This window comes from Micropterus dolomieu, linkage group LG09 (assembly GCF_021292245.1).
Source record: "Micropterus dolomieu isolate WLL.071019.BEF.003 ecotype Adirondacks linkage group LG09, ASM2129224v1, whole genome shotgun sequence".
In the NCBI taxonomy this organism is placed as follows: Eukaryota; Metazoa; Chordata; class Actinopteri; order Centrarchiformes; family Centrarchidae; genus Micropterus; species Micropterus dolomieu.
This window is the reverse complement of record NC_060158.1, coordinates 3,608,590-3,624,974: the sequence shown is the minus strand read 5'-3', so window position 1 is coordinate 3,624,974 and position 16,385 is coordinate 3,608,590. Positions and strand designations below refer to the sequence as shown.

Sequence of the window (16,385 nt, the reverse complement as noted above, 5' to 3'; positions counted from 1 at the left end):
GTGTGTGTGTGTGTGTGTGTATGTATGTATACGTGTGTGTGTGTGTGTGTATACGTGTGTGTGTGTGTATATGTATGTATGTATACGTGTGTGTATACGTGTGTATACACACGTGTGTGTGTGTGTGTGTATACGTATGTATGTATACATACACACGTGTGTGTGTGTATACGTATGTATGTATACACACACACACACACACGTATATATACGCGTGTGTGTGTATACGTACGTGTGTATACACGCGTGTGTGTGTATACGTACGTGTGTATACACGCGTGTGTGTGTATACGTACGTGTGTATACACGCGTGTGTGTGTATACGTACGTGTGTATACACGCGTGTGTGTATATATACGTGTGTATGTATACACACGTATGTATATAAGAGTCTACTTGCTTAACTATCACCCCCCCACACACACACACGTAGGTAAATACTATCAAGTTGTTAAATGATAAACCAAACTGCCTGTGCCACCGTGCAAAACCCCTCTGATACACATGAATCAGCATGCTCATCGATTAGATGCATTTCTTTTTTTCTCTTCTGAAGTAAAATGATAAATTTTAGGTGTACAAAAGATAAGCTTGTGCTGTGATTCTCTCGATGGGGGAAGAGATGAGAGGTTATTATCCGCAATATCATAACCTTTATTTGTAGCCTTCATAAAAAGCAAACAGAAAAACAAGGTCATTATACAAAAAATTATTAAACTGTGAAAAGGACAAAATTCAGTGAAAGACAGTCACTGTGGGTCCGGTGTATATTTATTTAAAGATTACAGAACTGTAGGCGTGCTGACAACTCAGTCCAGTTACAGCAGAAAGCACATTGTTTTAAACATGATGACATTATCAGATTTTCTTTTTGAAAGGAACAATCTGTTCATGCAGTGACATTTTAAGTTTATAAACTCTAATCTCTGAGATCCTGCTGAAACTTTAACTGCTCACAATGAAAACAATGATTACATATGATGCATTATACATGATTTTTGAAAATAAGAAATAGCTGTTGTTAGAAATGATAGTGTCACATTTAGTGATGCCACATACTAATAATCACAAGCAGATGTGCTCCCCCTCTCACTTTATTGTTACCTAATTGTGAAACTGAATCACTACTGAATGCTCAAAGTTTATTATGTTCAAATGTAACAAACACTGAACAGCTGAAAGTTGAAAACACGAGTTTTGAAGAGATAAACTTATGATGTCTGTAGTTTCATGGAACCTGTAGTTTATTCTGTTTTAAGGAATCTGTGGTGGAGTATATGTGTGAAAATATTTTTCAGGAAGGCAGATGAAAGAAATGTGAGACTGTTGAGTTACAGAAGCTGGTGGAAGTATCTAATATTTGAAAATTAAATACAAGTTTTAAATTATCTTCAGGTAGGGCTGCAGCTAACGGTGATTTTTGTGAGTATTCTACAGACTATTTCATCGATTCATCGTTTAAGAAGTAAATTTCATTTGCAGGTCTTCTTTCTTTTAGCTTAAATTATCCCAGACTTTGGACACTTTCTTCTTCGTCCCTCGCTATTTTCTCTCTTCCTCCACTTTGCAAACAGCGCCATCATAATCACATCGTGTTCACACAGCGTAAGCGCGATGTGCGACAGTAATAAATGTCTGTGTGAAACATAGTTATATGGATTAAACAACGCGTTGATGCTTTATAGTAATCAAATTAATTAAATTAATCGATGAATCGTTTCAGCCCTAAATTTAGGTCAAATTAATTCAGACAAATGGTTTTCAAAGTAAAATATTTCCGCATGTAAGTGCAGAGGTATTTTACATTAAAGATTCAGTTGTGCTTAAATTTCCTAATTAGGTGTTCAGCTGCTTTATAAGGTTCTAATCTTTACCTTTATACACATTCACCTTGCTGCTCATCTTTTTTACTGCAGACTTGATTCACTCGTTCAAGACAAGGATTAAACACAGGTGTGGTTTTTGACCAGTAGCTTCTTGTTGAATCCTTTGCCACAGATGCTGCATTTGTACAGTTTTTCACCTGTGTGAATGGTCATGTGCTCTGTAAGGTGGACGTTTTGTTTGAAACTTTTGCCACAAACCGAGCAGCTAAATGGTTTCTCCCCTGTGTGAATTCTCATGTGTGTCTTCAGATTGCCCTTGAGGCTAAACTTTTTACCACACTCAGTGCAGCTGAACGATTCCTTGGCAGGAACCTTTTTCTCCGTTTGGCTTTGACGAAGCTGCGAGGACTCACCGACACACTTATGCGTCTTGAGCTGCGTATACCAAGTGAATCTTCTGTCACAAGCAGTGCAACTGAAGCGTTTCTCTTCTGTGTGAACTGACATGTGCAGTGTCATTCGTCTTTTGTGTGCAAATCTTTTGTCGCAGAACGGGCAACTGAACGGTTTCTCCCCTGTGTGGATTCTCATGTGTAGCTGCAGAGTTCCTTTCTGGCTGAAACTTTTGCCACAAAATGAGCATTCAAATGGTTTCTCTCCTGTGTGAATCCTCATGTGTGCCAAAATGTTTCCACTGCAGCTAAAACGTTTCTGACAAACTGAACAACTAAACGGTTTCTCTCCGGTGTGCGTTCTCATGTGGCTCATCAGATGGTCCCTGCGGCAAAACGTTCTCCCACACTCGGAGCAGCTAAACGACTCCTTGTCAGTATTACAGCTCATATCACTCACAGAGGCATCATCACTTTTCAGAGAGTTTACACCCGACTCATGTTCCTGACTCTCCTTCCAGCCATCATCGCTTTCGTCAGACTCGGAGTCTGAAGGTTTATCATTAGTAACTGGTTCTGAATGACTACCTGGGTCTGAGTTCCCGGCTGGTTCTGGTGTTGTGTGAATGGTACTGTTGATCATGTCGCTAACGTTGCGGCTGGATGTTTTCTTTCCTGTGTGGATTCTCATGTGTCTGCTAACATCTCCGCTGTATCTAAAACGTTTCTTACAGATGGAGCAGCTGAACGGTTTCTCTCCTGTATGAAGTCTCATGTGACTAATTGAGTTTCCCTTCTGAGAAAATCTTTTACCACAAAAGGAGCAACTAAATGGTTTCTCTCCCGTGTGAATTCTCATGTGTGCGTTCAGATGTGGCTTGCGGCCAAACCTTTGACCACACTCAGAACAGCTGAATGACCTCTCAACAGTATTACAGGTAATATCACTAACAGTGACTTCATTATTATTCATAGAGTTTAAACCTGACTGAGGTTCTCTGGTCTCCTCCCAGTCACCATCACTGACTTCAGTCTCAGAAGACTCAGAAGTCTTAGGTTGTAAAAGTCGATCTGGATCAGAGTCCCTGGCTGGTTCTGGTCCTTCACAGTCCTCTCCATCAGCTTCCATCTGTTCAGTCTGGTTTTGATGAAGCTGTAAGAACTGAGGTTTCTCTTCTTCATCATCTTCTTCTTCACTCTTCACAGGGACAGGAGTGAATGTGAAATTGGTGATATCAGTCTCTTCCAGCCCTGGAAGCTGCTCTCCCTCCTGACTGGACCAGAGTTCCTCCTGTTCCTCTTTAATGTGTGGCAGCTCTGGTGGGTCTTCCTGGTCCAGACTGGGGCTCCACTTCTCTTTAATGTGTGGGGGCCCTGATGGGTCCTCCTGGTCCAGACTGGGGCTCCAATTCTCTTTAATGTTTGGGGGCCCTGATGGGTCCTCCTGGTCCAGACTGGGGCTCCACTTCTCTTTAATGCGTGGGGGCTCTGGTGGGTCCTCCTGGTCCAGACTGGGGCTCCACTCCTGCTGCTCACCAACAATCACTTTTCGGACATCTGAAGGTAAAGCTGAAACAAACAGTTATTCATGTACACTTATGAACTTTTGTTAACCAAGCAGAAAAACACTTCATGTTAAAGCTGCCCTGTGGATATTTCAACCTCTAGCAGCGCCATGGAGTTAGGGCTGGGCGATTACTCAAACTGAATTTGTTTTCCATGCATAGCAGCAATTGCGATATTTAAAAATAAATCACATTGGAGTGAACTTGTAATACACAGTTTTGTAAATTTTATTTTTTAAAGGAGTGAAATCATTTAGATATTATAGATGTGTATAATATATATGTATTCTGGGAGGTGTGGGGTCCTTTCCTAAAAGCATTCCCGACCCTGTTAATGCTTGACTCTTAGGTACATGTATAGAGGATGTAACAGTGGTCATAACCATCAGGAGGCGTGCCAACCAGACACCGTGGCTAACTGGGGAGGTTTGTTCACTGCTCAGAACACGAAATGCTGCATTTAAATCTGGGGATACTGCAGCATACAAACCCGCAAGGAGGAACCTGTCTCAGGGGATCAGGGAAGCAAAGAGGCTGTACACACAAAAACTTAACTGCCACTTCACGAATGACAAAGACACACGCCATTTGTGGCAGGGATTTCGTAACATCACTGACTACAAGCCCCCTCCCATGCAGATATGCCAGAATGACCCCTCTCTACCGGATGAACTAAACAACTTTTATGCACGCTATGAGTGCAAAAACACCTCCCAGACAGAAACTCCCCTCATATCGTCCAGTGACCAAGTATTTCAGCTGTCTGCAGCTGGAGTGAAAAAGGCCTTTCCCAACGTCACCAAACGCGAAGCGGCATGGCCGACTAACATCCCTGGATGTGTTTTAAAAGACTGCTCAGTCTCTATTTTTGCAGGCATTTTACCACCTTGCTCAGTCAGGCAGTAGTGCCCAGGTGCCTCAAATGTGCTACCATCATACCTGAAGCCAAATCCAGCCTGTCTTAAGGGTGTGGAAAATTATTGATTTTTAGATGCATCACGATGCGGACTTGGACGATTGATTGATTCAAAACTGTCAATAATCGATTATCTAGAGGTTAATTGATAACGTAATGTTGACAGAACAAAAAAAATGGCGAACTCAGAAAAGCGGAAGTGCAGCTCCGGACCATCTGTGGCGTGCACATAACGGAGACGTGTGGTTCTCCCCGTTCGGCACAGACAGGCAGCTTTTGCATGAATGACTGCTGCTACTAAACTTTCACATGATCAATAAAATCAATGCGCAACTAACGTTAATGATTTTCACCCGCCCACTGCGCAGCACAGTAGCACTTAGCGAGCATCCTCTGCTCATTCTTCAAATGACAGCTACGTGACAGGCGGCAGTAGGCGAGGGTGAAAGCAGCGGCGCAGACGAAAAGATGAGAGCTACGCTTCAGTCTTTAACATGTCCGTTAATTAAAGTATGTCTGTTGTTTTCCAACTGCTGGATAAGTTAAAGCGCTAATGTTAGCTAACATCTGCTCTTCAGACTGCGGTCTGGAAGCTGAGCAAGACGCTTTTTGGCTGCTCGTTCAAGTTTGTTGTCATTCATCCACATATCGAGGACACAAATGAACGAAATCCTATTTCTCAAGGCCCACGGTGCTCAATACAATATGACAATAATCAACTTTCAAGACAAGACACAAACATGTAACTACATTTACATTTATTCATTTAGCTGACACTTTTATCCAAAGCGACTTACAATTGCTATACATGTCAGAGGTCGCACGCCTCTGGAGCAACGCGGGGTTAAGTGTCTTGTTCAGGGACACATTGGTGGATGGGTCACAGTGGGGGATTGGCAGCAGGTCAGGGTGGGCAGCCGTATTTCAAGAACCATATTACAAGCACAGGTTCACCTCAAGAGTGTGTCTTGAGCCCCCTACTGTTCAGCCTGTGCACCTACGACTGCACTGCCAGACTCAGCAACAACCACATCTTAAAGTTCGCAGACGACACAACAGTGGTGGGACTCATCAGACAATAATGAGTTGGCATACAGGATGAAGGTGGAGATGCTTACAGCATGGACCAAATCGCATAACCTAATCCTCAACGTGGACAAGAAAAAGGAGATGGTGATTGACTTTAGGAGGGCTCGCAAACACCACCACACGCTGCTGTGGAGAGCCCAACGATACGATATTACCACAATACTTTTCTCACGATACGATATTATTACACTTAGCCAACAACCTGACCTGGACTATCAACACCACAGCTGTCATCACCTATGGTCAGGATAGGACTACCGTACGAAACATTGTTGTGAGCTTGGCTGCTAAGTGTATATTTCAGTTACTGATCTCTATGTTTAGGATAGTGTTTATAGTTTGTATTTTAACTATTTGGTTTGGATTATTGTCCTTTTAAATGCACTACAGTAGTAGCTGATGTGAAACAACTTATTGTTTCTTCTACGTATGGAAATGCCCAGGTAAAATGACAATATCTTATCTTAGGTGCAGCTTTACTACATTATGCCCATCCCCAGCACAGTGTTTGGTGTGACAGGGATCTAATACAGTGGTTCCCAACCTGGGGTTGAGATCACAGGGGGGGCTTTATCTGTTTTGAGGTTGTCAAAAAAACTTTGGTTTGCACATTTAAAAAAAAGAAATTGTGATAACACACTAGATAATTTATACAAAAGTCTGTATACATTTTTTCCTCACTGAAAATAATAGGCAGACTACTTAGTATCAGGGCTGTAATAGCTTTGAAACCGAAATCGCAACACAAAAGTCCACGATCTGGTCCGAGAGACAGAACCGCGACACACCAGCACATTGGACTGGTGAGCTCTCATTAAGACAGAGCAACTGTGGCGGCGGCGGCGGCCGGTGGGCTCGGTAGCGGTGTATATTGTAGGCTATTTGGGTTAACAGCAGGTTATTGTAGGTCATTTTCCACCTTAGATTAGTTTTTAGTCTCTCACAGCAACACGCCGGCTGGCTCCGCCTCTTTCTGTCTCTCTCTCCCTGTTATCTGTCTCGGCTGATTTTCTCCATCAGTAGTACGTTTCATAAAGTCGCCGTGTTTAATAAACTCACCTGTGATTCAGTTTTAATGTGCACCGCATGTGGACCGAAACTTCAACTTAACGTTAGTGAGTGACATCTGCGGTGGTGCGTTCACTGTCGCTCTGTAATGTTACATTTCCTGCGTGTCTGTTGACATAATACCAGATGACCTCTCCCCCACTGTTTCTCCGCAAAATGCTAAAGTGGGTTGCCAAATATACTTTGGCAGGTGCAACTGCCTGAAAACACTTAAGTTAGTGCAAGCTGTAGGTTTATAGGCTATTTTTGTAAATATTACACCTTATAAACCCCTTTTCTTGGTATTAAACAATACCAAGAAACAAAACACCAGGAGACTGTTGGTGAAGGCCGACCAAGAGCTGGCACTGATTTCCACAGAGCCATGGAGGGGTCACTGAACTCCATTTGTTCCTATTGGTAAGTAATTACATCATCTTTTTCTGTGTGCGTGTCAGTTGTTGGGGGGGCTCAGCTTTTCTTAGATAAAAGTAGGGGGGGCGCCAAGGAAAAAACCACTAATACACTGGCAGTGAGGGGGGGGGGGTTATGTTTTTAATTGCATATCTGTTCAGGTGTAGACACGTCGCTGCTGGTGACATATACCCATGTCCATTTCATATCTGTGTAATGTCCATTCAGCCGTGCACTTCTGGTACACTGAAACATCTGTAATAAAACTAAAGTGAAGCTAGAAGAGCTGATGCTGTTTTGAAGACAAAGGGTGCTCACGCGAAATAGAAGAAGAAGATATACTTTATTAATCCCGCAAGGGGAAATTCAGTTGTTTTTTAATTATTACTTATTAAATGCTGATCGGATCTAGATTTTTCTTGTGTTCACTCACTTTGCATTTAGTTAGTTGATAAATATAATCTATTAACATGTCTGTTTTTTTGATCTTACATCTTTTCCACACCGGCCTAAAACCTTTGCTCAGTATTGAGTATTTATCAGTCGTGTTTTGTGGTTATTAATCCTGTTATGTGTTGTTTATAAAACACGTTACATGTTTGCAAGTCGTGTTAATTCTCATGTTATAAGATCCTCAGTCTTATTAAGTGTTATCAGTCACATAACTCGAGTTGTATTAACTGCTGCAAACTGTCAGGCTGTGTGGTTTAGCTAACGTTAGCTTAGCATCATTAGCAGGGCGGTTAGCTTGTCTCCGGCAGCAGAAACAGAACAAACCTTCTCCTCGCAGCTTCGTTTCTGGCTTTAAGACCACGTCCAGCTGTCGGCGGTGCCGGTCCATCTCTACCCGCCCGGGTCCTGCAGTTATTTGTATTTAACTGACGGCGTCAGTCCGCTCGCCGCTGGCATTGTGGGTAAAGCAGTAGGAACTACCACTTCCGGGACAGGTTTCAAAATAAAGTCCTCTGTGAGTACCGTCCTTCGGGCACTACCAATCTTATTTTAATTTTATTATTTTATTAAGATATGTGATGTTAGGCGAACACTTACTTCTCTAGTTAATGTGGAGTTGTGTGCTACTGTTGTCACTTAATAAATTAAAACAAAGTTCATTAGATGAAAACTCCACATTTATTCTGAAGGCCACGAGTGCACCGAAAGTCGCGTCTTTTTTTCGGGGCTTTACTTTTCTTTTGTCTTCGGTTGTTTCCGTCTGCGGAAAATGTCCAGACTGCAGGATGTTAGAGACACCGCTGAACCCGAGTTAAAGGACAAACCCGGGGTACTTTACTAGAGTATTTCTATTTTATGACACTGTCGACTTCTGCCACATTTGTCTGCAGTCGTGGATGAAGTATTCAGATCATTTACTAAAGTAAAAGTTGTAATAACTCACTGCAAACATACTACAAGTAAAAGTACTGCTTTAAAAATAAAAAAAAAACAGTATAATCAGGAAAATGTGCTTAAAGTACTAAAAGTAAAAGTACTCACTGTCCTGTGGCCAGGAGCTTGACCTGTTTAGTATCAGACTGCAGCCAGCTGTTGATTATTTTCACTCTATTAATAAGCTGATTATTTTTAATCGATTAGAAACCTTCTGAAAATAATGAGACATGTTGTCGCAGAGCCCAAAGAGACTCGTTCACAGCGTTCGTCTGTCAGTTTAAACCTCAGAATGATTAAAAACACATAAAAATAATCAAATAGAAAAACAGCAAAACTTCACATCAAAGGTTTATACCTGAAAAATTATGAAACGTTCATCAAAATAGTTTCAAATTAAATTTCTGTCAATCAGCCAATGTACCAGCTGCACTTTATAAATTGTTGGAGTTTAATTTAGAAATAAACATCATATTTGTTCTCTTCATTTGTTTAATGTGTAAAAATCTGACTTCGTAAGGTAACTGAAAAAGTACAATATCTACCTCTGAGATGGAGTAGAAGTAGAAAGCGGCATGAAAAGAAACTACTCAAGTGAAGTACAAATACCTCTAAGTGCAGCTTTAGTTACTACAGTCTCCAGATGTGGTGATTTTAAATGTTTGTGCTACACTGAAGTATTTAGTGTTCTTTATGAGACTCAAACTAAAGAAAGTATTTAACTGACGATAACGGCTCCTACTCAGAGTACAGAGGAGTCTCCTTACCTGTTTAAGTACACGCTGGTCAAACAGAGACTGGAGATTATGACGATCTTTCTGACCAATGATTTTCATCGCAGTGTAAACCAAAGGCGAAAACTTTGAGTTTGATGAAAGAGTCATTCCAGACCTGATAACATTCTCCGAAACAGCCTGATAAAATAAATACGTCCTTTTAGTTTCACTCCATACAGACAAGCCAGAGTTAAAATGCAACGTACACATTAATGCTGTAGGAATATTAATCCAGAACCATCAGATACACACTGACAGGAACATTTTACTGCACTATGAGTACTTTTTTTGACATACTTACATACTCTTACTTGGTAAAGGCAGGAGTATTTTCACAGTGCGGTGGTAGTACTTTTACTGAAGTACATGATCCAAATACTATGACATCACTTACAGTTTTACGTTGTATCCTTTTGATATACAGGCAATGGTTTTATCCACCATTTACTGATGAATTTGTTGCATTGACAAACACTGGCCAATATTTTAAGAATCTGAAACACCAAACGTGCTTTTTAAAATGAAATAAAGAATCCTGTTTTTGATTTCACCCCTACGATTGAGGCGACGTCGGCCGAAGGGTCCAGAGCAGGAGATTTGCTTAAAGCATCCTCTGTCCCTCTCTCGGCTCTGTACAGGTGGGTGTCCAGGTAAGTCTGACGGCTGCCGGGATGGTGTTCAGAATCAGCTTCTTCAGGTATCGGCTGGTCTGATCCATCTGGAGTGGTCCGGTTCTGAAGGACGGGGTTTCTTCTGTACAGGTGTTTTGGTACAGGATCGCATTAAAACTGATGAAGTTTATCGGTTTGAACTATTGTGAATTAACTGCAGGTTTAACTGGAGAATGCGACTCCTACAGAAACAATCTGGTGTCGCAGAGTGGAGCTTCTACCCTCACTGAGGATCTTTGGTCGAGTGCAGACACAAACAGACGAGTTAACTTTTGTTCCGTCATCACGTTTTTCAAGTGTAATTATATAACAGCTGAACATGAGAAGCTGTTTCCTGTATGTTTTCCATGTATTCACTATCACACAGTCTAATCACTAATGTCTAGGGAAACTGTTGTTGAACTTGTAACTACTAGCAAACTAAACTTACGTTGGTTAGGCTTCAATATCCGTGTAACTTTAATATTACAACAAACTCTCAGTGCAGCTTTTAGAGGCTGTAGTTAGAAACAGTAACCCAATGGAGTACAGCGCTCATTATGCAGCAGGCGTTGTGCTCTGGAGACATGGCTGTTTGATGGGTGCATGAGAACTGGCATTAATTTAATTCATAATTATCAATAACGACATAATATAAATATATAATCTGTAAATCATTTGCATAAAGAATCTCTTAAGGAATGACCCTGTGTCTCTTACTAAAAGCCCAGTTATTCACATAAGATACATTTCAGTTTCAGTTATTGTTACACTATATTAACTGTGGATCACAACACAATGTGTGTTAACAGGGTCGACATCTGCTCACAACAACCATGTCAATGCATACATTCAAAACAGTCCTTTATCTAAATAAAAAATTTTCATATCCATACATTTCTCCCACAAGTCCTTCTGGTTGAAGCTTTTGCAGCAAATTGAGGTTTCTCTCCTGTTTATGATCAGATATTCCTTTTTGACTAAATCTTCTCCCACAGTCTGAGCAACTAAATGATTTTAAACTTGACTGATGTTCTCTGGTCTCTTCCCTGACATTCAACTCAGAGTCTTCAGTCTTGTCTTCCGTCTCAGGTTGTAAATGTCTAGATCAGTCTATCTGGATCAGAGTTCCTGGCTGGTTCTGGTCCTCCATCAGCTGAGTTTGGTTTTGATGAAGCTGTGAGGAGGTTTCTCTTCATCATCATCATTCTTCACAGGGACAGGAGTGAATGGGAACGTCGTGACATCAGCCTCCTACAGTCCTGGAAGCTGCTCTCCCTCCTGACTGTCCAAAGATCCTCTCGTTCCTCTTGAAAGTGTGGGGGCTCTGGTGGGTCCTCCTGGTCCAGACTGGGGCTCCACTCCGCTTTAATGTCTGGGAGCTCTGGGTCCTCCTGGTCCAGACTAGGGTTCTAATCCTGCTGTTCAGGGGGAACCTCTTCTTTGCTGCTGGATGTCTGCAGGACTCACTGAAACACAGACACACGTCACTTTGATTTGCTGAAAGCATCGACAGCACTGCTTACCTCTGTTTGAAGAAAATTTAAAAGACTGTTGTATTAACATATTTAATGTTAAATTATTAAATACATTGGAAAGGCCCTTTCAAACCAGAATGTAGAAGTGAACCATGTTCAAATTTACATGGAAACTTGGCCGCTTTGGTTGCAGGGGTCGTGACTAAAAACAGGGTCAAAGGTCATAAAATATATGCAATACAAGTTTATACAATACATATACTTGTCTGACGTATCCTTTGAAATATGTTATTATTCCAGAAGGAAAGGCTTCAAGTACCCAACTACAAGCACTCTTAATGGGATTTACCTTAATTCTGAAATCCAGATGTAGTACACCTCTTCTCTGCTGACGTCACAAACAGTTCAGTAATGATTTCAATGGTTTGTAACAGTCAGTAAACAGTGCGAGAGGCTTGTTGAAGGTGAGAAAGACATTTACTCATTTTATCCAAAGTGACTTACATTTGAGGAACAACATCCAAGCATCAAAAGAGCAGCAACTACAGATCTACAACTGACAATACATACTAGTAAGAGCACCAATACATACTAGTAAGAGCTCATAGCACATATCACATCAATGGGGTAAATACCAAGGGGAAAGAAGAGTTGACAAAAAGTGCAGTCAAAACGAGAGAATTGTAAGGGGATAGAAGAAGAAGAGCACAGGAAGTGCATGTTAGAGGTTAGGAGTTGAAGGTGTTATCGGAGGAAGTGTTCTCTGCAGAGTTTTCAGGAGCTTCTTGAAGTCAGAGAGGGAAGCCCCTGCTCTGATGGCGTGCGGTAGCTCGTTCCACCATCGTGGTGTCACAGATGAGAACAGGGACTGAGGTTACTTTGTGTGAAGGGATGGCAGAGCCAGGCGTCGTTCGCTGGAGGAGCGTAGCGGCCGAGAAGCAACGTAAGCTTGGATTATGGAGTTCAGGTAGACGAAATAAAGTCAATTACAGAAACATTTAACTGTTTCAACACTGTGAAGTTACAATAAAGTTTAGAATACAGCTGCACTCCTGTTGTACCGGCGGCTGGTTTGATGTCAACAGAGAGTGAAGAACTAGTAAAGGGAAGAAACCTGCTCTGTGTAACTGGACTTCAGGCGTCCTGCAGTTTCATTTTCAGTCAGAGCAGCTGAAAGGTTTCTCTCTTGTGTCTCTCTTCAGATTTGTCTTGCGGCTGAATCTTTTTCCACACTCAGAGCAGCTGAAAGAGTTCCCGCCTTTATTTAATCTCACTTTACTTGCTGGTGCTTTATCACTTCTCAGAAAGTTTAAACCTGACAGAGGTCCTCTTGGCTCCTTACAATCATCACTGACTCCCCCAGGAGTCTTTAGTCTTGTCTTCTGTCTCAGGTTGTCAAACTCTATCTGCATCAGAGTCTCTGGCTCGGTCTGGTCCTACACAGTCTTCTCCATCAGCTACCATCTGTTCAGTCTGGCTTTGATGAAGCCGTAAGGACCGACGACCAACACACTTGTGTTTTTTGCGCTTTTTTAACAAAGTGAAACCTTTGCCACAGATACTGCAGCTGAATCGTTCCTTCCCCGTGTGGACAACCATGTGTCGTCTCAGATCTCCTCCCTCTGAAAATATTATACCGCAAACTAAGCAACTAAAGGAGTTCTCTCCTGTGTGAATCTTCATGTGTATCCGTAGATTTGGCTTGTTTCCAAATCTTTTCCCGCACTCTGAGCAGCTAAACTGTTTGTCGTCAGTAATGTGTGTCCTACGACTGACTGAGGCTTCTTCATTACTGAGAGAGTTTAAACCTGACTGAAATTCTCTGTTCTCTTCCCAGTCATCACTGTCTTCAGTCTCAGAAGAGTCTTCAGTCTTGTACTCAGGTTTATAAGATTGTGTGGCCTTATCACTGCTAGAGAATTGTACAAGTCGATCTGGATCAGAGTCCCTGGCTGGTTCTGGTCCCCCACAGTCCTCACCATCATCTTCCATCAGTTCAGTCTGGCTCTGATGAAGCTGTGAAGACAGAGGTTTCTCTTCATCATCTTCACTCTTCACAGGGACAGGAGTGAATGGGAACTTGGTGATATCAGCCTCCTCCAGCCCTGGAAGCTGCTTTCCCTGCTGTCTGGTCCAGAGTTCCTCCTCTTCCTCTTTAATGAGTGGGGGCTCTGGTGGGTCCTCCTGGTCCAGACTGGGACTCCACTCCTGCTGCTCAGGGGGAACCTCTTCTTGGATGTCTCCAGGACACCCTGAAACACACAGATATTATATTAAGCGGAGATATTCTTGCTGTGGTCCTCTTTGGGAGGGGGTCACACTGGGACATCTCTTCCCATAACCCACTTTAGATATGGAGTTAAACTTATTCGCTCAGCAGTTCGTCCTGTGCATGACGGCCAAAGTCTTACTTCGGCTTTAAGTTTTTCTTAACTAAGTAACTTGTTAATTTCATCCAGCAGACAGCAGGTCTATGAAGCTGACCATGAACTCTGTCACCATTGAGTTTACATTAAAAGCTCTCCACTGGTAAATCAGAAGAAGGCACAGGTGTGCACTCTAACAAGCCCAGCTGAATTAAAAATCAATTAAAGTGTGAAATAGAAGGCGTACAGAGAACTTTCTTCACTTCAGTTCAGACATTTGTAGTCACTGAAAGGGTCGTTTGTTCACTTTTAAAGTAATTTTAGTGGTTGAATCACTTTTCAAATGCACTTCAGAATATGGCTGGACAATAAAACAATAACAATATAACAAATGTTTGATTATATTTACTTAAATCATCCACAAATTAGGACTTAATTTTTTAATTAAGATGTTGATTTTGTTGAGGAAAAAAGCTTTTACGTAATGTTATTTATTTGTTGTGACAAAGATTTTATCATAACTGTTTTGAATGTTCTGCCTCAGATTTGTGAAGTGATCCACTGTTTGGAATCAAGTGTTGACCATAAAGAAGAGTTTAAACCCCAATTAAATATCAGGTTTCTTCAAATTTCACTCGGGAGCAAAAATCAGCCTTTAAACTCGAACAAAACAACGTTTTGATACTTATCGCGATAATTATCAAAAGATATTAAACTTTATATCGTGATAAAATTTTTGGCCGTATCATCTAGCCCTACTTTAGAATCAGGTGTTGTGCCAAGTTTTTACAGATACAAGGAATATGTGTTGGTGTTTGGATGCGTAACAGCTAACATAGTAAGTAGGACATGGAAAATAAAAAGCAAGTATTTCAAGTGTAGAAGCATAAATAGAAAGTATGAAAACCTATTGTGCATAAAACATCTATTTAATAAAAAATAAGCTGTACAGTTCTGGAGCGATGGTGGATTGCAGCCAGTCACGTTCTCAGCGGAGTGAATTATCCGCTGCAGTCTGCTCTTGTCCCTGGCAGCAGAGTACCAGATGGTGATGGAGGAGGACGGTGGAGTACTGAACACCTGTAGTACCTGCCTGCATCAGCTCGCTCTCATGACACAGTAACAGCTCAGTGTTGGACAAACACACCTGTGAACATGCCAACCTGGGCTTATGATGACATTTTAAATAGACAATAATTAACTGACAGATTATTAACTGATGAAAGACACATGTGGGAGTTATGTGTGATTACATTTAGGCTTTAGCACATCACGGACAAACCACGTGTGCTTGTTGGTTCAGTAATCTAACACCTACAGTGAGTTTAGATTAGCTAACAGAGCAAACAGCTGATGCTCCTTATGACTGACAGCTGGGTTCGGCTCGGACCGGTTCGGCTCGGATCTCCTCGGCCTGGTAGCTCCCGTTAGCAGGAGCTAGCTGCGTGCGGCCGCTTTAGCTCCCGTTAGCTTAGCACCAGCGATGTTCCCAGCAGCAGAAAGGAAACTGACCTGCTCTCCGCAGTTTTCTCTCAGGCCGCTTCAAACCCACATCCAGCAGGTTCCGGTGGCGGCGGCCCAGCTCCTCTTCATACTCGGTGATTGTTCTCTCAAAGTGGCCGAATATCTCCTCCACAGCCGCAGCCAGCCGCTGCTGGACGAACACCTTCAGACTCTGGAGCCCCGACATGTCGGAGACACCCGGAGAAAAGCTTCTTTAATGTTCACTAATGTTCTCACAATCACTTCCTGCTCGCGTTTCTGATTCTTCTTCTTTGAGGTTTTACGGCAGCTGTCATCCTTTAAAGCATCGCTGACTCCCTCATTTTAAATCAGTCGCCTTCATGAAACTACAAAACCATTTTCCTCCCCTCAACACAGCCTCTGTTCTGTAATTCTCTTTTATCATTTATCATTTCTTGTTTCATGTATGAATTTCCTGCCTGTCATAACGACTGTTTCATCCTCCTGCATCGCTCACAAAGACCTGTTGGATGTTTCCTTAGAAGAAAGACCCATCTGTGATGATCTGAACACTTTCTTTATACTTCCTGTCCCTCTGGCTATAAGTTAAATCAGTCTTATTATTGTCTAACAGACCACACCACACTGTCCCCCCTGAACCCTGAGCCCTGGCAGATTTATAGATAGTTAAAACTGTGACCTGCTAAAAACGTTAATGAGTAAATGAATATGACATTTAAAATAAAAACAGACAGTGAGCATTAACTGAACATTTACAGAAGCTGGTCCTGAAAACTCATGTATTTTATTACATGTTAATCTTATTTTAAGTAAAAACCTTTTTTTTTTTTTAATATATTTCCAATTCAGAACAGAAGTTACGTCATTGCACTTTTTTGTAGGTCTAGGCTGTACTTTGTATTATTAATAATAATAATACTTTTAGGATCTGTAATTAAACGTATGTGGTATAATTATTAAATGGGTAAAATCTAGATTAAAAACATTTGAAACGT

General features: G+C 41.6%; 3 protein-coding genes and 1 long non-coding RNA gene across 4 annotated transcripts in view; 1 reads left to right on the top strand and 3 right to left on the bottom strand.

Annotated features, from left to right (window-relative positions):
* LOC123976544 (zinc finger protein 2 homolog) overlaps positions 1 to 16,385 on the top strand; it is a 192,147-nt gene that overhangs the window by 40,075 nt on the left and 135,687 nt on the right. The window lies entirely within an intron of this gene.
* On the bottom strand, positions 634 to 8,156 carry LOC123976553 (gastrula zinc finger protein XlCGF57.1-like). Its single transcript, XM_046058815.1, has 2 exons — positions 8,027 to 8,156; positions 634 to 3,787 (listed from the first exon to the last, which is right to left on the bottom strand). Exons 1-2 carry the CDS (start codon positions 8,088 to 8,090, stop codon positions 1,944 to 1,946), a joined length of 1,908 nt encoding a protein of 635 aa, XP_045914771.1. The 5' UTR covers positions 8,091 to 8,156; the 3' UTR covers positions 634 to 1,943.
* LOC123976626 lies at positions 10,909 to 12,327 on the bottom strand. Its single transcript, XR_006826403.1, has 2 exons — positions 11,889 to 12,327; positions 10,909 to 11,530 (listed from the first exon to the last, which is right to left on the bottom strand). It is a non-coding gene; the product is annotated as an uncharacterized LOC123976626 (long non-coding RNA).
* On the bottom strand, positions 12,375 to 15,917 carry LOC123976583 (zinc finger protein 2-like). Its single transcript, XM_046058879.1, has 2 exons — positions 15,418 to 15,917; positions 12,375 to 13,791 (listed from the first exon to the last, which is right to left on the bottom strand). The coding sequence occupies exons 1-2, from the start codon at positions 15,593 to 15,595 to the stop codon at positions 12,935 to 12,937; spliced, it is 1,035 nt and encodes a 344-aa protein (XP_045914835.1). The 5' UTR covers positions 15,596 to 15,917; the 3' UTR covers positions 12,375 to 12,934.